Genomic DNA, 27,507 nt, shown 5'->3' with positions numbered 1-27,507 from the left:
CACAACAGGAACAAATGATGGCTTCAAAAAAAGCTTAGATGAAAACATCAACGATTTTGAAACTTATACAATTCCCAACCCCTTCCCTTCATCTATGTCCTGTCTCATCCCTTGGTTGAACTCGACGGACATAAGTCTTTTTTCAACTGTTCTATATAACTGTGGCAAGATTGTGGTTTTTGGGGGAAATTGAGGAATATAATTGTCATCAAGCTTCAGATATGTGTATCTTTATATATAGCTTTAGAGAAACATAAGGATTTGCAGGGGCGGATTGGCAATAGACCTTACAGGGAAATTTCCCCGTGGGCCGATGCCCATGGGGCCACCAAGTCCTCCTCTCTGTGTTGGCCAGGTACATAATGAGCTCTCAGTGGTAACTAACGTTGTGAGAATCAGAAACTTATGTACCCCACCAGCAACAGAACGTGCCCTCCTGAATTCAACTGATGTGGTCCACATGTCACCTCCTAAGACCCTTGCTCCATATCTTAATCAGAGAAAAATGGAGGAGGAACAGAAAATGATATCTATTGATGGCCACAAGAGTAGGACAGCTTTTGGGGCAATATATGGTGCTGCACTGTGGTATATGGTTCTGGTGGGACAGTATTTTGCTCTATGGCAGGGCTGGCCAACCTTAGCTCTCCAGCTGTTGTAGTTGTAGACAGTCTGGGCATGCTGGGAGTTGTAGTTTTGCAACAGCTGGAGGGCCACAGGTTGGCCATCCCTGCTCTATGGTATTGCTGACACCTCCTATTTGTGTTGCCCCGCTTTTTTTGACATCCGTACAACATGGGGCTAGTTTTAGTTTTTTTTTTCCAGGGCCACTTTAAGTTCCCAGTCTGCTCCTGAGGATTTGTAATATTTTTCTAGAACACAATGGAGAATTTTGATGTTACTTCTTATGCAGGATATCTGGTGGTCTCAGCAGGTATGGTTTGGCACCTGTAGATTTACAATTAAAGTTTCAATATTACCAAATTATTTAGTTAACAATTCATAATTCAATGAATTGTTGATTTTTATTGGGACTGGTAATACTTAGTGTAATATGCGGTACCTGCACCAACGGACGATGAGGCATCAATTCCAATGACATCACTTGTGCCCTTTTTCGAAATGATTCCTCTTGTCATATGCAGCAATTAAAACTTAACAAGGGCAGATCACAATTCTGTAGCCCTGCTTTGGAGTGTATCCAAATATCATGGATAAATTAGGCGTATTTTCTTAGAGCCCATCTGTCATTATTTCACATGAACATTTACTACGAAGCCAGGAGTGATTGTGTTAAGTGACTCAGTGTCATACACAGGGCAGCTGAAAATGTGACAAACTTTAAGCTCTCTGGCCTGCACCAGCTTGCTGCTATTTACCTCAATACTGTTAGAGACCATTCGAGCCTTGTTGCCTCAGAGGTTTCAGTACTTAGATTGTTGCAACCATTGGCTGATGATATGATTGTAATACGGGTTTCACATAAAGGTCGAAAATATTGTAGAACCATTTTCAATTTAAAGGTCAACTAAACACTATAAACCAAATGGAAAAGCAGATCAAAATAAAATCCAATTCTTTTATTAAAAAAAAAAAACATTTAAAAAAATAGCAGGATGCAGCAGCACCACCAACATGTTTCGGACAAACATCCTTAATCATAGCATAAAATGCAAATCATCAGTAGTGTTGGGCGCGAATATTCGAATAGCAAATATTAATCGCGAATATCGGCACTTAGAGAATTCGAGAATATTTAGAATATAGTGCTATATATTCCTATATTCGAATATTCTAGTTTTTTTTATCTGAATCCATGATCCCTTCCTGCTTCTTGCTTGTGGGCCAATGAGAAGGCTGCAATGTCTTTGTCTGAGCTTAGCAACATCCCTAGCAACCAATAGGAAAGTTGCCTACCCCTTACTATATAAGACCCTCCCCAGCAGACATTCTGCAGTTTTTTAAAGTTCTGAGAGAGACAGCAGTGTCATTGCTGTGCTCTGTGCTTTCCACACTACATTAGATAGTTAGTAGATAGCTTATATATATAATACAGATAGTTAGTGGGAGATAGTCAGTGTAGGTTATATCCTGATATAGTGTAGCTGATAGGTGCAGGGTGTTAGGTAGTGTGATATGTTCTGCTGTCCATACATACGCATGACATAGTGCTGTGATGTCACAAGTTCACAACAATACTTAGTGCACCAATCAGTAATATGTAGTCAGACCTGCTAAAATGTGAAGTTGCACGTATTGCGCCAAAAATATGCGCATCATTAATTGCCGATTAACGCAATCACAAATCCATTTTTAATGTTCTGCCGTGCCAACCATTTTCTCCAGTCTCAGGAAACTTCTAGCAGCTTGGAAAATGTAGCAAAAATGACCGACGCCTGTACTGCGTGCGCTTTACGCGAATATTACATTGCTATTATTTTCTTGATTGCGAAAATCTGCAAATTCTTGAATTCGCAAATATATGACGAATATTCTACTAAATATTCGTGAAATATCGCAAATGCTAATATTGCCCCTGCCGCTCATCAGTAATCATCAGAACCTGTTAAAAAAACATATGCATCCAATAGGATCAAACTACATCATGCAACATCATTTTGGAGGCAGAGCTATCCACCTGCAATGATGGTAGCAGAAATCTAGGCATAGGAATCAATATGTTTTTCACAATTTGAATGGCAACTGAGATATCAGTTTATTACATGCGACATTGTTGGTTTGTATTCATGTATCTCACATAGTCTGGTCATGACTGCCGTTCAACATTGATTTGACGGAGTTTCTCTTGTTGATTATTTATTACATACATTTTTCAAGTTTTATTCTTAATTATTTTTTTTTTTACAGATAGAAGGAGTGTTAATGGCTAAGATTATTGTTGGAGGATGTCGCTGTGTAGCCAAAAAGTTTAGCTAGTATTTTGACTCCCAGTCTGTTTATCTCTACAGGGAGGGAGAACTTGCCTCAGTCAAAAGGGTTTCTTTTAATGTGTCAGTGGACGGTGTAATATGTGCAGATCCAGCATTAGGGACACTTTCATGATAGTTTTATCAATTGTGACTCTCATCACATTGTATATGTTATTTTATGTGTTAATTGTGATCTGTATTATGTACTACTAGAAAACTCAAAAAACGTATGTCTGAACATCCATCTTATATTAATAAGAAATATGTCACTGCTTCAGTATTGATTTACATGATAGTTCTACAAAATATTTGGCATTTTTTGGTCTACAGCGGGTTAAATGTCCCCTATGGGGTGGGGGCTGGTGACATTTTGGATATTAAATCTGGACACAAGATATACAAATGGATTTAATTTTAGAAGTGATTTGTTATATATCTACTAAATTGTAGGATGTTTCCTTTGATATCACCATTGATTCCTATGTCTAGGTTTCTGTTCTGTTATATTATTTTTTCACCTAAACCCTATAAAATTGTAACTTACATTGTGTGCTAGTGAAGTGCATTGTGCTTTAGTGTTATATGCACCCTGTGCAACATGCCTTAATGTATGTTAATTCAATTTAGTATATTCCCATTCACAAAAAATAATTTTCCCTTAACCAACATGTCTCTAGTATGCAGATCCCAAAACTCCCAGAGGGCACATGCTATCACTTTGAATGTATTTCGGCCACCAACTGTGAATATACCATGCACCATAACATAATAAATTACCAAATTACCAAAAGAAGAAGTAATAAGCATAACATCAAAGTGCTACAATACATAATACCACCAGTGTTGAATATTGATGACCCCCTGGACCTCCGGATAGGTCATAAATATCAGATCAGTAGGGGTCCAATTCCTGGCACCCCCATCAATCACCTCTTTGAAGATGCAAGGCCTCCTCACAATTTAGCATGCACAGCGCCATCCATTGGATAGTGGTTCTGCTTAATATTGCAGCTAAGCCCCATTCACTTGAATGGAACTGAGCTGCACCTAGGCAATGTGACTCCTGGACATGACGTCACAGGCCAGTGAGCGCCATGGCCTCTTCAAACAGCTGGATGCCTGGAGTTGAACCCCCACTGATCTGATATTGATGTGCTATCCTGAGGATAAGCAGTCAATATGAAAATCTCAGACAACCGGAGGAGGGAAAATTTATCCTCTGATTTGTTCTCTTTCTACTAACCCCAAAGTCAGCAAGACAAAAGAAGAGGCGCTAGAAGGCAGGCCATTGGGGCTCCAGTGCCCTTCAGTCTGAATGGGGTCTGGATTTTGCTTTTGACATACATGCAGAAGAAAAAATCACGTAACTCAAAACCAGTGCAAGAGAAGTAAAGTTATTATTAATTTTATGTGAAAAGTTGTAGACGTCCTCTTAATATTTACCGTAGTCTTTATTTGAAGTTACATATGCATTCTCAGACGTTAGATTACTCTTTAGTAAGGAGTTTGTGCTCTTAGATGATCATTTTCAATTCTTTCAAGCCGTGTACTGATAGAGGAACATGGATTCTCATGGCTGTTATTTAACTGAACTTAAAGAAAATGTCAGCCCTATTCTTTTATTCTTCATGGGCATTAAATCTATATATAACCATGTGGTAATTCTCACAGTTCCCAGCTGACAGAATAAATCAGAGCATGAAATGATACTGTCTTCGTGGTTGAGTTATTGCACCCATTAAATATCTCAGTGTTTTCATCTAGAGACAAATATTAAACTATAAAAATGAAAGAACTCGAGCCTGTAGCAGTGATTGCTGCGAAGAACTGTGCGGCACAAAGAACAAAATTGACAAATTGCTAGCATACATGTAGCTCCACATGTGGAACACTAGAAATGTGCCAACCATCCATAAATATTATCAAAGTGGTTGTCACTTACCTTCCCCCCAAAAATGGGGAACTGAGCACTCCTATTCCTGGTACACGTTAGGAGTGCAGCACGTCCAATATTGCTTTTATACATTTATGTTGAGTGCCTCCATGTACAGACCTAGCCCATTGAAAAAAGCAATTGTACTTCAAAGAGCTGATGAGGAAGAGGAGAATTCAAAACCAAGATGGATCGCCGTGTCACATGAGTGAATTACAGAAAACAAAAGACCTAATCAGAAGAAGGACTTTTTGGAGATACACTACTCAGAAAGTCAGACTGGATGGACATGGCTCATGTTGACTCTGTAGGGCAGCCTCTATTAGGTAGGGTCCAGCAATAATCCAAAAATACAAACATTCCTTATTTGGGTCCACATTTTAAAAGCGTAAGAAAAAATCCCAAGGAACCTCACTTACGTGTTTTGAACTGAACTCATTCACAGATTGGGAAATTTTGATGTAGAGAATGGAGATTTGAGGATGACAATATTGCTTCTTACTACTATACCAAGCTAAATCATTAATTATCAGCAAAATGTTAATAATATAAAATATGAAATAATATTTTTGTTAAACACTTAAAGATTACGCATATTTTCACCTTCATAATGCAGCCCCTTATGACATGTGTCACTTTATGTGTTAATAACTTAGGAAGGATTTCACGTATCCAAGCGATTCTGAGATTGGTATTTAATGACATATTGTACTTTGTAAGTGGCAAATTGCGGTCAATATATATATTTTTTAATTTATTAAGAAACATCTCAAATTTGCTTTTTTCTAAATAAAAAATCTTCAGATTTTAAGACATTTATATGTCACAAAATTGTTAATATTTGCGATATGTCCACTTTATGTTGGCATCAGACATATTTTTTGGTGAGGTTTAAAAAGCTTATAAGTTTAGCATCAATTTTACAATGATTTTTTATACACTACACTGGCACTGCCTAAACACCGAGGAGGTTTTGGGCTCCCAGATGTTACAACATATTATAAGGCTATCCAATTGAGACTTCACTGAGAACTTATAAACCCCCGCACCACTAAATTGGTTGCCAAATAGCCAGTAAGATTCTCTCTCCTAACGATTATGCCAACCTGTGGCGTGTACCCCCCTCAGCTCAGCCAAGCCTTGTGATCCCCCCTCTATACATAGGAGTTCTCACTACTTGGATCACTCCATCCTCCCTCATGAACCTACCTCAATCTCCCTCTCCTTTTATGCCCATACATCTTCTCCCTTATTTCCTCCAGAAGGATTAGGTAGATGATCTGCATTTCACATTTGGTGGACATGCCCCAGGATAGCCCCCTATTGGGACGCAGTATCAACTGCCATCAATCAGATTTGTTCCCTAGGAGTTGCCATTTCCCCTTCATTATCACTTCTCAATCTACCAGACCGAAATTGTCCGCTTGGTAGATTTTCATTGCCTGCCCATTTATTCTCAGCAGCGAAACTACTTATCCCTTTATATTGGCTATCAGAACAGGTACCCTCTTTAAACAAATGGATCCATAAGGTCCATGAAATATGCAGGTTAGAAGAATTATCAAGCTGGGAAATTCACGACAAATATCTCAAATTATGGTCACCTTGGATCCAGTGGAGTAAGAAGTCTACCTCACCATCAACAACCTGTAGAAGTGTATTGGACATTTTGAACCACAGGAGTTTCATAGACTATATTAGATGTGGGGCATGAGAATCAAAAATTACCGTATTTTTTGGACTATAAAATGTGCCAGACCATAAGATACACCTAGGTTTTAGTTGGAAGAAAATAAGGAAAAAATATATGGAAACAAATAGTGTGTTACAATATTTAATAGAATAAGAAAATAATATTTCAACAATGTAAAGGTCAACAAAAGTCTGTCATAAACCAATAAGTAAAAATTTTTAGGTTCTTTAAACACACTACTCGTGAGAAAACATTAAGAATCATCACAATAATTAAGCAGGTACATGGTATATGTATATTTAGGAGGGGGCATTTGTACCTTGATAGGATTCAGCACTTGTTCTCTCCTTGTATGTAGCTTGCCAGTCTAGTAATATAGTAAGCATCACTATATGGTCAGGGCAACTTTACTGTCATGGCTGCTTCCCATTGCTACAGTATGTCGATAGGCAGGGTGGCCAATTATTAAACATTGCAGGGCAGAGAAATCTGTCGCTTTTGTTGTATTTTGATCTAGAGAGCAAAGTGCATCACTGCTTCTTTATGTATTATATCCCAAGCCTCTGGAAACCTATGACCCTGGAGATAACAGGGATTGGACAGCAAACCTGTTGACACTGGAGCTGACAGCAGGAATAAACCCGTTAAAGTAGTTGAAACTCTTCACAGGGTACTGCACAGAGCCTGCTCCTGTCACTGCATACCACAGCTAGAGGGCAGAGTGGAGAGTAGGGATGAGCGAACTTGTGTTTTCAAGTTCAGCGTACATGGTTCAGGTTCGGGTTATCTAATAATTCTGTTATGGATTCTGCTACCATGGATCATAAGTTATGGTCCGTGATAGTGGAATCCATAACGGAATTCTTAGACAACCCGAACCTGAACCTTGTACACTGAACTTGAAAACATAAGTTCGCTCAACACTAGTGGAGGGGAATCCCTCCTGACCTCCCTTACCCCAGCAACCACGCTGAGATTATAAATCTCTCAGAAGACATTTCCTACCACTACTGAGCACCATGTAACCCTGCCTTCACACCCCCTTCACCTAATTAAGGACAGAAGAAAGGTCTATTTAAAGGTATTTTCACACTATTAGATGCCCTGAACTTTCAGCCACATTTTTGGGGCTAAAAAAGTGCTTCTTATAGTCATAAGAATGCAATACATGTTAACAATAATATGTCGTTTTAGCTCAAAATGTTTTCATTTTTACAAAGAGGTAACAGGAGAAAAAGCACCCCAAAAATTGTTACGCCATTTCTCTGAGTACCTCTGAGTATACCCCATGTGTGGTCATAACCTGCTGTTTGGGCACAAGGCAGGGCTCAGAAGGGAAGTAGTGCCATCAGGCTTTTGAAATGCAGATGTTACTGGAATGGGTTTGGGCACAGTGTCGAACTTGCAACACCTCTGAGGTACCAGTACAGTGGAAACCCCAAGAAATAGTCCAATTTTTGAAACTACACCTTCCAACAAATTCAGCTAGGGAAGTAGTGATGACTTTGACTCCACAGGTGTTTCACAGAATATATTAACATTGGACAGTGAAAATGAAAAATTACATTAAGTTGCTTTAGCCCCCAATTTTTCTTTTCCACAAGGGTTAAAAGGAGAGGAATACCACATAATCTGTTACACAATTTCTCCCATGAACAAAATAACCCATAAACGGCTGTTTGGGTATACTGCAGTGCCCAGAAGGGAGGGAGCAGCATCTGGATTTTGGACCATGGAATTTGCTGAAATGGTTTTTAAGAGTCATAACTTTTTTCATTTTTGCTGTACACAAAACAAGCTGTAGTTTTTATTAGTATCATTTTGGAGTACGTTCAGCTTTTTTATCGCTTTTTATTGGATTATTTTGGGAGGTGAGGTGGGCAAAAGTTGCAATTCTGTTATATAAAGCTTACTACTTTTGTGTCAATAAATCACATTATTAAATGTTGGGGTTGGTTTGAGGTGCCATACTGAGTCTTGTATTACTTGTGTGTGCAGTTTTTTATATCAATTTGGATGTGTCCTGCTTTACTTGATTATATCTTGATGCTATTATTGTGTCTTTTTTGACCACGGATTTGGTGCCTCGTCTGTGGTGTGTGTCAATACCTTATATTCGTTTTTTAATTGTTTTTTAATTTTTACAAATATATATGTAGAGTGTGTTCTTTATCTGTGTCACTAGTTTGGTATATGCATCTGCATCGTTTCCAATGGGCCCTATGTTTAAGGTGTTCAAACTGCTGAAACATGAGATTGAGAGGAAACCCCTAGTGATGTGATATTGTTGGTCTATCCTGAGGATGATCCATCAATTTCTGGATGCTAGAAAACCCTTTTCATTTTCTTATTTGACTTTATTTTAGGACTTTAAGTTATATAATACTGAACCAGATTCATTGCAACTTTAGCTGATAGTTGCTGATACCTTGAGAGGAGTCATAATGATGGACAAAATCCATAAGAGATTTATAAGTGGTTTTACGTTAGGTACATTTATTATTATTTTATTTTTAATGTAGTCTTTTCTTCTACAAAAACCATACACAAGGAAATTGTCTTGGGTTTTGTTCTAAACCAAGGGTATTCAAGCCATAGGTGGTGTTACATGCAATGTCATGATTAACACAAAAGTGAAGCCATGTCTTTTACAGTAATTTCTTCCTAGGTGTTATATACCATATAGCCTATAGGTTTCATATATCCATATTTTGTCCTATGCCATATTTGCCAATGACGGGAGATATCATTCTGTTGCATTCACCTCCTCATATAAAAGTCCCATTCAGATTTTACAAGTAGAAATGCAATGCATCCAACTCATGCATATATTAACTCACAATGAAAGCATTTTTCCCCAACTTAGTTGTAAATAGCAAAAGATGACATAACTGGGGCATGGTGCAGTTGTCCCACGATACAGCGAGCCTTAGTGCATTTCTCTGTTTATTCGCTTTTGGCCTGTGCTGGCTTACTTTAACAAAGCTATTACAAACTTCCTCTGTTTATTGATTTTTTTTCCCCTTTAGTGTTTGATATAAATCCGCATGTAAGATCAGCACTTGCATTCTAAAGCATGTACTCTCTTGTTTGTTCTTGTTCGTAATTGAAAGGTGCAAATGACAATGCGAAAAATAAGAGAACAAACATTTTTCTTACTTATGTCAAGATCACAACTGTGATCATCATGAACACATTATAGCAATATATACGTAATATATAGTTAGAAGAAATAGACACCAAAGGCAAATACATAAGGTAGCCCAATGTGGGTTGATCCCATCATCTTTTCTATTGGGTGATAGCAACCTATGTATGACTTGGAAAACGACATAGAATTGGTCCCAAGGTCATGGGAAGAGTGTGTGGGACGAATGCGTCAGCCTGGAGGGGAGGCGAGGAGGAAATGAGTGGTAGTGGCTAAGATGGTAGTAGTAGTAGTACTTACAGTTCATGGCAGCTTAATCCACCTTGGTGCTTCCTAGGGCTGTACAGTGACTGGAGGGCTCATCCTTTCTTTACTCAGGGCACACCCTGGTGTTGGGGCTTATGCCTGGTGGTAGTTGGCATGCCCTTGATAGTGAACAGTTTGGGTGGGTGCAAGGCAGGACTGCAGAGGCTGACGGATGGATGGTGGAGCCAGTAACCAGGCACGTTGGTTGCAATAAATAAAGTCTTTCTTTAATGGATGAGAGGAGTAGTAGTACATATAACAGCAAAAGGCACAGTTCCAAAGGATATTACAGTGTAGTCTTTATCCTAATAGCGGTGTATGGACAGCAACAATCATAGTAGTTGTAGTACTCCCTGTCTCTCTCTCTCTCTAAAAACACTTTACAGTCTTTTTAAAATAACTATGGACTTGCTATACTGTTCTTATTAACGTTTTCTGCAATTTCTGGGTTGAAGTATTTTAGATACAGATGGCAAGTTCATCTCTAAAGTGTGGTAGGTGCCAAAGGCAATAATACTTTCTACAGCAGTAAAGTCTCAATGCTATAAACGAGCGAATAATTGCTGTTGGAATCCCGCACAGTCTGGAGGGTTCTGGACGCTCTATAAAGTATGGTCTCCCTCCTTAAGGGGTACTCTAGTAGTAGAGTTGCTCCTTTGGCAGCTGTAGTCTCAGAGACAGAGGCTCTCTGGACTTGGGCCTGGTCTGCAGGAACTCTCACACATATAGCTGTAGCTCTGCTCAGACTAGGCTTCGCTCTACTAACTAACCAGGAGGCAAGCTAAGTCCGTCGTCATGGCAACCCAAACAGTCTGCTAATAATAACCCTATATTTTGCCCATACATTGCTATTTGGGATACACCGTGCATAAAGAAGTGAGTGTTTCAACAATAAATCACAAGATTTAATTTGCCAACATTAAATTAACACTTTTAGCAATAACTAATTCTTTGCAGTAATCCTCTGGGGTACTGCATCCCTCATATTTTGAGTCAAGCAAAACAAACAATAGCATGCATATACACAAGACACAGTACATTTTGGCACCTTATTTTTGTCTTTTTCCTGCAATTAGGTTAAGGCATATGCAAAATAGACAGCAAGTAGGATCCAGGTTGACGGTATCTTCCAATAAAGTGAGATTGGGGTGGTGTTCTCTCTCATAACAGTAAAGTCTACTTTAAGTTAAAAAAAAAAGAGTCCATGGCTACAATAACAAAATTAGTTGATGACTAGTGCAAAAATGTAATAGGACACAAAGTGCTTAAATACATGAAAGTCAATACCCTAAGTATCACACTTGAATAGGGTTGGAAAATATCTCAGAGTGGCTTAGGTGTGTTAACATCTCTTCTCTGGGCACTGAGCTTAAAACGCTACATAACATGCTTGAGGCTTTCTCTCAGAGAGCTCTGGTATGGTAGAGTCTATTCCCTGGGTTCAATGCAAAACCCCTTGCTGACGCAACAATTTTTTGCATTTTCGTTTTTCACTGCCTTCTGGGAGATTTAATTTTCTTATTTTTTCCATTCACATAGACGTAAGAGGATTTGTTTTTTGTAGGGAAAGTTGTACTTTTTAGTAGCACCATTTAATATTGCATATGATGTAGTGGGAAGATGGTAAAAAATTCCAAATTGGGTGGAATTGGAAAAAAATGCAATTATTCCATAATTCTATGTGTTTTTTTGGTGCGATACCACATTTATATAGCTCTTATTGTGTTTTAATAGTGGGGAAAAAATATTGTTAGGACTTATTTTTTGTGGAGCGATCTTTAGGTTTTATTGATTCCATTTTTGAGTGTGCATGGCTTTTTATAAAAAAAAATTCTGGGAGGCGAAGTGATTAAAAAAATGCTAATCGGCCATGTCTTCAAAGGGTTAAACATTGCAGAATAATAAATCACAGAGAGCTCTGGTATAGACATCTTGTCCTATATGTAAAAAGGACTAGTGAATTAAACCACCAGTCCCCTCTCTGCTATACACACACCTCATATATACTTGTATATGGAAGGAGTTTGCTGGGTGCTTTAGAAAAACCTGACTTTAATAGTCACTAACAACTTTGCATAAAGTAATAGTATAGTTGAATATAATAAACTTTGTAATATATCTCATCAGAGAAAATGACACATTTTACCACATATCAGCTCTTTTACACCCCCCTACCAAACTAACATTCTGCAAGATGAAGGGACAATTGAGAAAGGGGAGATTAATATTATTATTATTATAGCAGCGCTGTACATATGAAAAGGGGTATACATACATAATACAGACAATTGCATTAATCATAAACGAGACGAGTTACAAACTGGTACAGAAGGAGAGATGGCCCTGCCCGTGAGGGCTTACAATCTACATGGTATGGGAAAACGACACAGTAGGTGAGGGTAAGGCTGGTCATGGCGGTATAGAGGCAGCAGGGTCACTGGTTGTAGGCTTGTCTGAAGAGGTGGGTTTTTAGGTTTCTTTTGAAGGATTCCACTGTAGGTGAGAGTCTGATATGTTGGGGTAGCGAGTTCCAGAGTGTGGGGGATGCAGGGGAGAAATCTTGGAGGCGATTGTGGGAAGAGGCGATAAGAGGAGATGTGATGTGGTGTGAGCATTCAGTCTATCTCAAGACATGGAAAGTTAATTTAGAAGAGGAAAATGGCTGATAAGTGGAAAGAGAGGCATTTTTCTCTGATAAGATATAATAGTTTCTTATATTCACCTGTACTATTGATTATACAAGGTTATGTGAAAAGTTAGTCCCCACTCAAAACTGATCTTCTGAAGTTTATTTTCTTGATTAGTATACTGAAGTTCTTCTAAATTTTAGCTTTTCTTGGTAATACGCTGGAGTTCATGCAATTATAAATCAGAAGGATGGCACAATGTCAGAAAATGGTGTGTATATAATGTCAAATTTGATAAATGAGCCTTTATGTGTCACTGGATCAGGATCATATGCATCCCCTGCTAGGAATAACAAGTTGTGACCACCAATGAACAAGTATGGAACATTTAGGTTGAGATCCTTATGTAAAATATTGAGAGAGACTCCATTACCTAAAAAAAACAACATTATTCCTCTAGTGGTTTTGAAAAGGTAAGTCTACTTTCACACTCGCGTTTGGTGCGCATCCGTCATGGATCTGCACAGACGGATCCGTTCAGATAATACAAACGTCTGCATCCGTTCAGAACGGATCAGTTTGTATTATCTTTAACATAGCCAAGACGGATCCGTCTTGAACACTATTGAAAGTCAATGGAGGATGGATCAGTTTTCTATTGTGTCATTGTGTCGCTTCGTCAGGCGGACAGTAAAACGCTGCAAGCCTCCAGAACGGAATGGTGACTGAACGGAGGCAAACTGATGCATTCTGAGCGGATCCTTTTCAGACTTTACATAACAAAGTTGGCCATACAGATTAGATAGAAGTAGACTGATGGTTGAACAACCATTGAACAAATGATTGTCTGGTAATCGATCATAATGACGAAGCAGCCACACACATTTTAGTCCACATTGGCCGCCACAGTCGTTTAGTTTGATCATACATCTTCAAAGGCACCAGGGGGACAAACAAACAATCTTTCTGTAAATGTTTTGGGAAAGCTTCTTCATGGAAAGATCATTCATGAACTAAGGACTATCTGACAAAAATTCCTGACAATGACAGTCTAACATCAGTCAATAAAACAGCTTGTGTTAAAATTCACTTAACGAATAATCGTTTAGGTTGAAATCATCCATTTTGGCTAATGTTTATGGCCACCTTAAAGCGCTTGTCCATCCATATTTAAGCGATGTCCTATCCTCAGGATCACCTATTGCTAACTGATTGGTGGTGGTCAGGCCACCACCATGATCGGCTGTCCATTGTAGGTCCATTGCTGGAAGTCGTCATGAGATCTACAGAAAACCGTCCACATTTTTGTGGACATTGTTCATCACAACAGTTCCGCTCCCATTGACTTCAGTAGAAGCAGCGGTGCAGTGACAAGCGTTTTCCACTACAGTGTTGACGGTGCAGTGTAGTTCCATCGCTGACTTCTGGAGACAGAGCTATACCTGAACAGCTGATCACCGGGGGTGCAGGGTGACGGACCCCCACAAATCAGCTAGTGATGGCCTATCCTGAGTATAGGCCATCACTTCAAAAAGGCTGGACAACCCCTTTAATGCACTTGGTGAGAATGTGGCTCTTGTCTCTGCACAACATGTAACACACTAATAATATGTCTTGTCTTGTGCCTTTTAGAAGATGGACGCAAGCTTAAAGGTGCTATTCAACGCAGTACTGAGACTGGACTTGCTGTTGAGATGCCGAGTCGAACTGTACGTCAAGCAAGCCATGAATCAATAGAAGATAGTATGAACAGCTATGGATCTGAGGGAAAGTAAGTCATCAACTCTTTAACCTGTATATATATTATCTGCTGGGAAATGTTTTTCTTTTTGAAAAATTAGCAAAATAGGTAAAAATTCCTATTATTTTCTTGACTGGTTCCTTTTGGTTGACGCCAGGCTGGAGAAAATTGTTAAATCTCTATCCGAAGACTTTTTTTTTGGCCTTTATTGATTTAATACCAGTTTTAACAACAAAACTCAAGGGGTAAGACTACTTTCACAGTTTTGGTTTTCCGTTTGTGAGATCCGTTCAGGGCTCTCACAAGCTGTCCATGCATTCTGAATGAAAAGGATTCGCTCAGAATGCATCAGTTTGCCTCCGTTCCGCTTTGGAGGCGGACACCATAACGCTGCTTGCAGCATTTTGGTGTCCGTCTGACGAAACTGAGCCAAACGGATCTGTTCTGACACACAATGTAAGTCAATGGGGACGGATCCGTTTTCTATGACACAATCTGGCACAATAGAAAACGTCCTCTACTGACTTTCAATGGTGTTCAAGACGGATCCGTCTTGGCTATGTTACAGATAATACAAACAGATGCATGCGGTTGTATTATCTGAACGGATCCGTCTGTGCAGATCCATGACGGATCCGCACCAAACGCGAGTGTGAAAGTAGCCTAATTTGTACTGTATGACATAGACAGTGGTGCTACTGATGCACATTGTAAAGGGCTATTACTGGTTATCATTGGAGCAGGGCCCTTGCTGTTCAAAGATTAATAATAATAATAATAATAATAATAATAATAATAATAATAATAATAATGTACTAGGTATATCTGCCAGGCAGACCAAATTTTGTGACCTATTCCAGGGACCACAAAGGATCTCATGTATGTAAAATAAGAGGGATGCGTTTGCTTAATATCCCATAACAAACACATATCCCCTATCCACAAGTGTTTGATCGTCAAAGGTCTGACCGCTGGGGTCCTTGCCAGTCACAAGACCCGGGAGATCATGTTCCTCCATGTGAATGGAGTGTGATCTCGCAAGTGTGCTGACACGACATGCAACTCTATAGGACTGCTAAAGAAAGCAGAGCTTTGATTTTGTATCTCCGACAGTCCCATAGAGTTGAATGGAGCTACAGTGCGCATGCATGACCGCTGCCCCATTCAAAGGGAGGAACGTAGGGATGCCGTTCTCATGATTGGCAGGGACCCCAGCAGTCAGATCCCCTATCTTATCCGATAGATAGGGGATAAATGTTTGTTGTGGGAAAACTCCTTTAAAGGGATTGTACAGGATTATAGAAAATTTTAGTTTTTTTCCAGAAACAGTGCCACAGCTGTCCACAGGTGGTATTGCAGCTCAGCCAGATTGACTTCTCTGAAGAGAGCTCCCAAAACCTGACAAAACCCATGGTCAGTTGTGGCCCTGTCTCTGGAAGAAATATACTATGTTTTTCAAATCCTGTTTAACCCTTCTAACCTTACATTGTATGGATTTTGGATATGACTGACTGTTTCATACAAGGGAAGGTAAGTCAACTAAATAAATTCTGTACAAGTAGGTCCATGTCTATAGCTCTGAGTTTGTAAACTGTAAAGGGAAGCTTACTTACCTGCTTGGCCCTGGCTCCCCGCTCCTTCTTCTCCTGGCCTGCGATGTTCCGCTGCGCACCCTTGATCTAAACATCCGGTTTGACATGGCTGCAGGGAATCATTGACCATGATGGTGACCGTCATCCCTTACAGTCACATGACGCAAGGGGATCTGCTCTCTAGTACAGCCAGTGATTGGCTGCAGCGATGTCAAACCGGATATTTCCATTGAGGGAGTGTGGCAGACCATCGCAGGCCTGGAGAAGGAGCAGGGAGCCAGCGCCGGGAAGCAGGTAAGTAATCTTCCCTTTATAGTTCTGTAAAAGTGAGTGTTGGAGGGGGGCGGGGGGGTAGTGCCAAGGCCATTCTTCCACATGCCTTTAATGTCTACTTTTCAGAAAGGACAATGACATTGACTTGAAGCAGTAATGAGTTGTTGCATTGTTCAGGTAGCTAGCTGACATAAAATACCCGCTAAGTGAGCCGTTCTGTGAATATTTCACTAAAAAGATGTCTTGTAAAAGGAAAATGTAGCCATTTTTTCTACAATTTCATGGCACTTACATCTTTTTGATATTGCATGAAAGTGTTGTTCATAGCTTTATATTAAAGAGTAATTCCACCTGCCCTGTACCTAAACATTATGATCCTCACTGTATATATCCCTGTTCTAACTACATTGCAGGGTCCTTAAAGGGAACCTGTCACCTGGATTTTGGGTATAGAGCTGAGCACATGGGTTGCTAGATGGTAGGCCTGCACATCGCTCTGTGTGCTTTTATTGTGTAAAAAAAAATGATTTGATACATATGCAAATTTACATAAAAGAGTCATATCTTACTTGTGTGACCAGAGAAGAGTCATATTTTCAAGCTCTGACTCATCTCAGGTTAATTTGCATATGTATCAAATCGTTTTTTATACACAATAAAAGCACACAGAGCTATGGGGACTGGGTATTGTGGATGTGCTAGCGGCCATCTAGCAACCCATGTCCTCAGCTCTATACCCAAAATCCCGGTGACAGGTTCCCTTTAAAGAGGACCTGTCAAAACTAGTTTCATACCTTTATCAAGTGAAATAAAAATGGCACTGTATCTTTTCTCAGAACTCTGTATTGCGTTGTTCCTTTCTCTTAAAATGGATGAATAAACTGATTGTTACCGTTCCACTGATTGTTATCGTTTTGATTTTCCCCTAAAGACATCTTATCCGCCATCCACATATTAAGGGATGTGTCTGCTTGGCAGGATCTAACCACTGGGGCCCTAGCCAACCACCGGGATGGGGGTCCATGTTCTTTGTTTGAATGGAGCAGCAGACATGCCTGCGTGTCTACCGGTCTATTCACCTCTATTGGACTGACGGAGATAGCGGAGTACAAGCTCTTAGCTGTCTCCGGCAACCCTATAAAGCTGAATGGAAAAGCCAAGAGCAACCTTGATCATCACTAAAATGGAGAAGGGGTCCCTGTTTTTATGATCAGTAGAGGCCCCAGTAGTCAGTCCCCTGACAATCAGACACTGTGGATAGGGGATAAGTTGTCCTCATGGGACAACCCCTTTCAATGCAGGACCATAATACTGCATTGAAAGATCTTCTGGAGGGGCATCTGGAGGCACCAGTCAATTCTACTTGTGTGGAAGGTGACAACTGCTCTGAGCTCCACTCACAATGGTCATCACTTTCACTGCTCTGATCCCGCACAGGTAATATTATATAGCAGGTGGATTTGTTCTTTAAACATATGGATACATCATTGGTAACATACACAAGCTGTGTGTAGAACATTACATGCCTGGGTTCTAATGTTCATGTTATCAGGTGGATCTCCCAATGTCTGGCATGCACCAGGTGCTGCTCTACTCTGTCCTGCTAGCAATATCTTTTACTGGTGGTGGAGGCACAAGTCGTATGAAACAGAAAACAAAACAGGTTGGCAGGCAGGAGAGGAGTGCCAGACATTAGGGAACTCTCCTAGCTCCTGTCAACCTAGTCTTTCTTCATACAGGCAGCGTACTGACCACCAACAACTCTGTCCCAGTGGGAGCGAGCAGGGAGCACCAGGCATGAGTCAGTCTTTGGGGGACACAATGGACCCTAGGTAGGTAACCTTCTGGAATTGCTGGATTGATTCCATTGTCAAATCATGCATTGTAAAACTGTTGTAAACCTCAATAACGTGAATTGTGCCTAATATGACTTAACCGGGTATTTTCTCTGTTTGTTTGTTTTTTCCCTTCTTGCTGTGGAGATTGGAACTGGCCTTCAGTGGGATGACTACCTTATATCTAGTGTCATTCTAACTATTAAATGTGTGAATTCAGTGTACGTCCTGATTTTATTGAGACCAGCTTTTCATAGTCTAAACTGCCCTGGAGTAAGATGTAACAAGTTTATTAAAGGGAATCCGTCTCCAGGAAAGTCACTGATAAACACACTGATCAACCTTGTAGGGCTAGCTCAGCTGAATGTTATGATACCTTCCACTTAGCGATCCATTGCTTCGTTCTGGAGAAAAAAGTACTTTTAGGCAACATGCAAATGAGCAGTTAAAGGGGAATATGGAGTGGAGAAAAGTGGTGGCCAGTCATCGTACTTCAGGTGGCAGCAGTGTGGCTCCAACACCCAGTATTCACTGACAGCCTGCTAGGAGTTTTGTTCTAACCACAACTTGATTGACACAAGGAATCCTGTAAGCTTAAGTTCTGTTTACACACCAGAAACAGCATTTTAAAGCTAAGGATGGAGGATTCTAACTGAGAAGAAATTGTACATCAGATATAAAATATTCACTGAACTCTAGTAAACCTAGAGCAAAATTGAATATTGTATTCTAGGTTTTGTTGGAGAGCAATTATCATAACTTGCAGATTGTTTGTAAGGAATCTCAAGGTACATATTTTCAATATTGTAGTTGTCCAGATTTCCCAGAAATAGACTTAGCAAAGAAACAAATGAGCTGAATATATGGAGAGAAGAAACACTAAAAGACTCTTTGAGTTTAGGGAAAATGCTATTTAGTTCTTTATGATGCAATACAGTTGCAAGAAAAAGTATGTGAACCCTTTGGAATGATATGGATTTCTGCACAAATTGGTCATAAAATGTGATCTGATCTTCATCTAAGTCACAACAATAGACAATCACAGTCTGCTTAAACTAATAACACACAAAGAATTAATGTTACCATGTTTTTATTGAACACACCATGTAAACATTCACAGTGCAGGTGGAAAAAAATATGTGAACCGCTAGACTAATGACATCTCCAAGAGCTAATTGGAGTGAGGTGTCAGCCAACTGGAGTCCAATCAATGAGATGAGATTGGAGGTGTTGGTTACAGCTGCCCTGCCCTATAAAAAACACACACCAGTTCTGGGTTTGCTTTTCACAAGAAGCATTGCCTGATGTGAATGATTCCTCGCACAAAAGAGCTCTCAGAAGACCTACGATTAAGAATTGTTGACTTGCATAAAGCTGGAAAGGGTTATAAAAGTATCTCCAAAAGCCTTGCTGTTCATCAGTCCACAGTAAGACAAATTGTCTATAAATGGAGAATGTTCAGCACTGCTGCTACTCTCCCTAGGAGTGGCCATCCTGTAAAGATGACTGCAAGAGCACAGAGCAGACTGCTGAATGAGGTGAAGAAGAATCCTAGAGTGTCAGCTAAAGACTTACAAAAGTCTCTGGCATATGCTAACATCTCTGTTAGCGAATCTACGATACGTAAAACACTAAACAAGAATGGATTTCATGGGAGGATACCACAGAGGAAGCCACTGCTGTCCAAAAAAAACATTGCTGCACATTTACAGTTTGCTCAAGAGCACCTGGATATTCCACAGCAGTACTGGCAAAATATTCTGTGGACAGATGAAACCAAAGTTGAGTTGTTTGGAAGAAACACACAACACTATGTGTGGAGAAAAAGAGGCACAGCACATCAAAACCTCATCCCAACTGTGAAGTATGGTGGTGAAGGCATCATGGTTTGGGGCTGCTTTGCTGCGTCAGGGCCTGGACAGATTGCTATGCTATCATCGAAGGAAAAATTAATTCCCAAGTTTATCAAGACATTTTGCAGGAGAACTTAAGGCCATCTGTCCACCAGCTGAAGCTCAACAGAAGATGGGTGTTGCAACAGGACAACGACCCAAAGCATAGAAGTAAATCAACAACAGAATAGCTTAAACAGAAGAAAATACGCCTTCTGGAGTGGCCCAGTCAGAGTCCTGACCTCAACCCGATTGAGATGCTGTGGCATGACCTCAAGAAAGCGATTTACACCAGACATCCCAAGAATATTGCCGAACTGAATCAGTTCTGTAAAGAGGAATGGTCAAGAATTACTCTTGACCGTTGTGCACGTCTGATCTGCAACTACAGGAAATGTTTGGTTGAAGTTATTGCTGCCAAAGGAGGTTCGACCAGTTATTAAATCCAAGGGTTCACATACTTTTTCCACCTGCACTGTGAATGTTTACATGGTGTGTTCAATAAAAACATGGTAACATTTCATTCTTTGTGTGTTATTAGTTTAAGCAGACTGTGATTGTCTATTGTTGTGACTTAGATGAAGATCAGATGACATTTTATGACCAATTTGTGCAGAAATCCATATAATTCCAAAGGGTTCACATACTTTTTCTTGCAACTATATATCAGGCATGCTCAACCTGCGGCCATCGAAAACGTAAACTCCCAGCATGCCCGAACAGCCTACAGCTATCAACCTACAGCAGGGCATTGTGGGAGTTGTAGTTTTACAACAGCTGGAGGGCCGCAGGTTGAGCATGCCTGCAATATATGATTCCCAACAATGGTAGGTGACATACGTTTTTAGCAAACAACAGGAGCTGGTGGGAAGATGTCATAGTATTCCCTGGGAATCCAGCCTGGTGGTCCGAAAAGATTGTGTTTTGGACTCGATACATCAATGATGTATTTATGGTATGGAAGGGGTGCCTTAATGAACTTAAATCTTTCATTGGGCATCTTAATGATAATTGTATCGGTCTCTCCTTCACCCATGAATACCACTATGACAAGATTACCTTTTTGGATGTGGAAGTGACGAAGTGTATGGATAAATTATCCACTAATGTATTCAGGAAACCGACGGCCACAAACAGTCTCCTACACTGGTCCAGCTATCATCCATATGCCCTTAAGAAAGGTATACCTAAGGGCCAGTTTTGAGAATAAGAAGGAATTGCTCGCACATGGAGGGGTACAATCAGGAGGCATCCAAACTCCTGGATAGATTTAGAGAAAGGGGATATCCGGACCCTGTATTAAGGGAGGCTTTTGAGAATGCAAGGGACCAGAATCGAAATGAACTTCTCATCCCTAAAAACAGAAAGGAAGAAAAGGACGTTGGTATGATTCGTATAATATCCACTTTTGATACAGCGAGTAAAGAAATGAGAAATATCTTAAATGAATTCTGGCCCATTTTAAGGATGGACCCGGATCTCTTAGATGTTATCCCTCCACGTCCCAGCATTATGTTCCGAAAGGGAAGGAGTCTACGCGACCGTCTTGTGCACAGTATTTTTTTTGCCCCCAAAAAAGGAAGCTCATGGTTGGATCGTAAACCCCTGGGAATCTTCAAGTGTGGAAGGTGCAAAGCCTGCAGATACATTAATAACACTAAAAGTAATATATGTTCTGCCACGGGGAAGAAATATTACATCAGAGATTTCGTGAACTGTAGAACTAAAGGCGTAGTGTATCTGTGTCAATGCATATGTCCGATGGATTACGTAGGGAAGACATTTAGAGAACTGCGTCGTCGGATATGTGAGCATATCAATGACATAGAAAAAGAAAAGATACACCTATTGCTATCATATGGTAGAAGTGTACGACGGCCGCTCTGACACCCTCAGGTTCTCGGCATTGGAGGTTATTCATGAGTCAGAGAGGAGTGGAGACTGGGACCGACGGATTCTCCAAATGGAGTCCTGAATGGATTTATCGGTTTCAGTCTCAGTTCCCCATCGGTCTCGATGAGAGATTGACCTTTTCATGCTTTCTGTGAGGTTCTGGTGTCCCTGGTGCTTTGATTATGACGACCTGGTACTTTTTGTCTTTTCTGTCTCTGTTTCTTTAATAAGTTCATTAGGGATATTATCTGGTCATTATATCGACACGTGAAGTGTCATTATATGTACAGTACAGACCAAAAGTTTGGACACACCTTCTCATTCAAAGAGTTTTCTTTATTTTCATGACTATGAAGGCATCAAAACTATGAATTAACACATGTGGAATTATATACATAACAAACAAATGTGAAATAACTGAAAATATGTCATATTCTAGGTTCTTCAAAGTAGCCACCTTTTGCTTTGATTACTGCTTTGCACACTCTTGGCATTCTCTTGATGAGCTTCAAGAGGTAGTCCCCTGAAATGGTCTTCCAACAGTCTTGGAGGAGTTCCCAGAGATGCTTAGCACTTGTTGGCCCTTTTGCCTTCACTCTGCGGTCCAGCTCACCCCAAACCATCTCGATTGGGTTCAGGTCCGGTGACTGTGGAGGCCAGGTCATCTGGCGCAGCACCCCATCACTCTCCTTTATGGTCAAATAGCCCTTACTTTCAAAGTTTTCCCAATTTTTCGGCTGACTGACTGACCTTCATTCTTAAAGTAATGATGGCCACTCGTTTTTCTTTACTTAGCTGCTTTTTTCTTGCCATAATACAAATTCTAACAGTCTATTCAGTAGGACTATCAGCTGTGTATCCACCTGACTTCTCCTCAACGCAACTGATGATCCCAACCCCATTTATAAGGCAAGAAATCCCACTTATTAAACCTGACAGGGCACACCTATGAAGTGAAAACCATTTCAGGGGACTACCTCTTGAAGCTCATCAAGAGAATGCCAAGAGTGTGCAAAGCAGTAATCAAAGCAAAAGGTGGCTTCTTTTAAGAACCTAGAATATGACATATTTTCAGTTGTTTCACACTTGTTTGTTATGTATATAATTCCACATGTGTTAATTCATAGTTTTAATGCCTTCAGTGTGAATCTACAATTTTCAATGTCATGAAAATAAAGAAAACTCTTTGAATGAGAAGGTGTGTCCAAACTTTTGGTCTGTACTGTATATGCATATATAGTCTATCTTTAAGTCTTACTGGCAGCATCATCAGAATCATGAAGCTGTCTAATATAGAATGATACATAATTTGTCCACTTCAGGTGGTTTCCATATAGTAATTTTAGTATTTTTTTGATAATGATATTATGGCACTCTGATTAGATGCTTTGGTTAGAAATTCCCCCCCAGCGCTTTAGGTGTGAGGATCGGGTGGCCACTGCATCCATAGATATAAGATTTGCCCTGTTATTTCTTCCGCTGCTCTGCTAGAACATCTGGTCATTTGCGTTCCATAGACAGGAAGTCAGCGGCGCGTGGAACGCATATGCGTTCCAACTACCGGAAGTGAGGCGAGCGCTCCATGGAAAGGAAATTCTGGCGGTCGACGCACACATGTGAAGCTAGCGTGCGTTCCACTGACCGGAAATGCAATACATGAGACATTTCACCTCATCCCAGCCCTATAAAGAGGGGTCTCGTGTTTTTTGCATACTTAGCGATTTTGCTCCCAGGACGTCCACCTCCATACAGGCTCCCTCCACCAGCGACATGGCCATGTAATGTATACATCAGGTTCTCCATCAAAAGACAAGAGGTCTTTGGACAGCAACCTGTTACCTTACTCTGAGGCTGTATATGACATTGATATGTACCCTATCGGGTGTGAGCAGGAGTAATATACACTCATATTATTATATTTGGGTGCATTGACAATAAGGTCTGCGTGTTAATCTTATCCATGTGGTCTTGAATTAAGTGCTTGTATTGGAATAAGGTCCACAGTATGTGACATTGCCAATTTCATACTTGTGACACCTTGAAAAATAAGTGCTTATTTGATTATATTTAAATATCTGAATAATTATCAGTAAGGTGACCAATAAGTGCCTCTTTACATTAGTGCGACTCCTGGACATATCAAATATATTGTATATTTATTATAATTACATGAGCTGGTGCCATAGGCAAGATTATTGATTTTAGGGGCTTTTTGATTAATTGCAACATCTGTACCCGTTAGTGGGTGATATATCTAGCTTTCATCCAAGACTTCTAAGTTATTATATATGTGTTTGATTTGTTTCTTTACCCATATCTCTCCCCTGATGAACCTTTACTAGGGGAAAACGCGTTGGAGGTTTTAGGGTTCTTTTTAGGGAGAGTTAGGGCAGGTACGGGACCATCAGGGTGTTCCTGTGGGTTGAGGCAATAGTGAGGGTCCCCATAGGGATAGTGGGGTCCCTCACGTTGTCCTCCTCCTCCTATTCTGCCCCTCTCCCCTTAAGATTATTAGGTCTAGTATGTGTTTGTCTGTATCTATGTGTTGTTTGAAGTGGGTGGATCTTTGATCATTTAACATTTAATATTAAAAGTTACGTTTTATTCATGCTTAACTGTGATCCCTAAGCTCCCATTGCATGAATTCACAATTATAACTAAGTATATCCTCAGCGAGGTGAATAGTGATTACCGTAGTTCAAACAACAGGAGCCTTTTAAGTGATCACTGATATGTACAACCCCAATTCCCCAAAAAGTTGGGGCATTGTGTAAAAAGTAAATATAAACAGAATACAATGATTTACAAATCTCATAGACGAACGTTTTATTCACAATGAAACATAGAACACATATCAGTTGTTGAAAGTGAGACATTTTACAATTTCATGAAAAAAATAAATTTATATAGAACATGATGGCAGCATCTTTTTAAAAAAAAATTAGGACAGGGGCAACAAAAGCTGGAGAAAGTAAGTGGCTCTCTTTTCTTCTAAGCCACATGACTTATAAAAAGAGCATGTTAGAGAGGCAGAGTCGCTCTAAAGCAACAATAGTCAGAGATTCATCAATCTGTGAAAAACTGAAGATAAAAATTGTAGAACAACTTCATAAAAATGTTCCTCAACGTAAAATGAGAAAACTTTGAATATCTCACTACAATACATAATATCATGAAAAGATTCAGAGAATCCATATGCACAAAGGACAAGGCCGATGGTCAAAATTGGATGCTCGTCAATAAGGGCTCCTCAGGTGGCACTACATTAATAATAATAATCTTTATTTATATAGCGCCAACATATTCCGCAGCGCCTTACAATTCAGGGGTTCTGTAAAAACAGTCATAAATAACAGTAACAGACAAGTCAATTATTACAACAAGAGAATGAGGGCCCTGCTCGCGAGAGCTTACAATCTATAAGATTCTGTACTATAAATCACTGCATGGGCTCAGGAATACTTCCAGAAATCATTGTCTGTAAACACAGTTCACTGTGCAATCCACAAATGCAAGTTAAAGCTGTATCATGCAAAGAAGCTATACGTCAACACAATTCAGAAACTTTGCTGTCTTCTCTCAGGCAAAACTCATTTAAAATGGAATAAGGCGAAATGGAACTGTTCTGTGGTCACAGGAATCAAAATTTGAAATTATTTTTGAGAACCATGGACACATGTACTGCTAACTCTAGAGGAGAGGGACCATCCAGCTTATTATCAATGCCAGTTCAAAAGCCTGCATCTCTGATGGTATGTTGTTGCATAGTGCCTATGACATGGGCAGCTTACACATCTGGAAAGGCGCTATCAATGCTGAACAGTATATAGAGGTTTTACTACAACATATGCTCCATCCAGACAACGTCTGCTTCAGGAAGGCTTGCATATTTCAGCTAGTCAATGATAAACCACATACTTTATCCATCACAACAGCATGGCTTCACAGAAGAAGAGTCCGGGTGCTGAATTGGCTGCCTGCAGCCCAGACCTTTCAGCAGTATAAAGAAAAATTGGCGCATCATTAATTAAAAATCTGGCAACAAAAATGCCCAGGACTGTTGAGCAGCTAGAATCCTACATCAGACAAGAAGGGACAACATCCCTCTCCAAAAACTCCACCTATTGGTCTCCCCACTTCCAAGAGACTTTCAGACTGCTGTTAAAAGAAAAGGCAACCATATTGCTACACAGTGGTTAGACATGGCCCTGTCCCAACTTTTTTGATGCGTTGCTGCCATCAAGTTCTAAATGAGTTTTTTTTCATGAAATGGTAAAATGTCTCACTTTCAACATCTGATATGTGTTCTTTAGTCTATTGTGAATAAAATATGGGTTTATGAGATTTGCAAATTATTGCATTCTGTTGATTTATTTACAATTTAAGCACTCTAATTTTTTATTTATTTGGGGTTGTACATATTGTTTGAATGAACAGCCGAGTTTATTTAGAGGTCTTCTATTTGTACTTGTGATTTTCCATTCAGGCGAATCAGGAAATAATAAGGGAATACCATTTTTAAGTCAAGTATTTTCCTTGCTGACAGAAGACCTGCTTGCTGCTTACTTTAAAAATAAGGACGAGCTATTTTCTAGCCTGTCAGGCAGCAAGTAAAACAATAATTTTACCAAACTGCTACAATTTACTTTTGACGACATAACGCCATCAATTTCCATGTCACTGCATGAAGGAAGTCATTTAAGCACCATGCCTGAGTGCAAAAGAAGTAAAGTTTAGGTGGCTTCAGATATAAGCTGAAAATAAAATGAATGTGAAAAATGTAAAAAGTGTTTAAAAAAATACCCAGGTTTCTACATCTTTATCATGAAAATGTGTATACAGGAGATCTGCAAATGCTTTGGTGTGTGTCTCTGGTCTTATTAGTTCCTGCCAGGCCAACGGTCCAAAACCAGCATCTGCTATTAGATAGTGTTTACTGGGTAGTGCCTTAGTGGGCACACTTCTGGAGAGGACTTCTTTTGCTCCACTGTTCAAACCATTGATCAGCCAGTCATTTATTTTGATCAGCTGACCGTTCCCATAGGATCATTACCGAGGGATGTTAGCTGACACAGTGACATCAATAGTCATGGTCAGCAAGCTGCCAAACGTACTAGAGAGCAAAGTATGTACAGTATATGTGTGTGTCTGAAGGAGATTAGTTACAGTATCAGTTTAGAGGTTGCAGTCACATCCAAGCTCTGAAGCTTGAGGAGGCCCAAAAGGTCTCTCTGCTCCCTATGAGGAGACCAGTACTACAAATAAAGCATTACATGATACCAATTTTGCATTTGGCCAACATTTTTTATACCAGCAATAACATACAAGGCCGTCCACAATCTTTTCCCACCTGCTTTCCCCAGACATCCCCCACAATACCTCCTTCTTTGATCTCCTCTTGTCTGCTCATCAAACAATCACCTGTGAGGTTTCCTCACATGCATTTCCCATCCTCTAGAACTCACTACCCAGCACATCAGACTACCCTGATCATCCAAACCTTCAAAAGCAACCTGAAAACCACCACCTCTTCAGGAAATCCTACAACATAGATAAACAGCTTCCTCACTCACCTGCTGTCTTCTTCCCCATTCTTTTGTGTATAACATAGTACATAAGGCCGAAAAAGGACATTTGTCCATCC

General features: G+C 40.0%; 1 protein-coding gene across 2 annotated transcripts in view; it reads left to right on the top strand.

Annotated features, from left to right (window-relative positions):
* RIMS4 (regulating synaptic membrane exocytosis 4) overlaps window positions 1–27,507 on the top strand; it is a 297,809-nt gene that overhangs the window by 188,674 nt on the left and 81,628 nt on the right. The window contains exon 2 of one of the 2 annotated variants that reach the window (XM_040436443.1): window positions 14,270–14,408. In XM_040436443.1, coding sequence (XP_040292377.1) covers window positions 14,270–14,408 — 139 coding nt within the window. The remainder of the gene's footprint in view (window positions 1–14,269; window positions 14,409–27,507) is intronic. The other variant, XM_040436444.1, reaches the window with a different exon arrangement.

Source organism: Bufo bufo, chromosome 6 (assembly GCF_905171765.1).
Source record: "Bufo bufo chromosome 6, aBufBuf1.1, whole genome shotgun sequence".
NCBI classification, from domain to species: Eukaryota; Metazoa; Chordata; class Amphibia; order Anura; family Bufonidae; genus Bufo; species Bufo bufo.
This window is presented reverse-complemented; position numbering and strand designations above follow the sequence as displayed.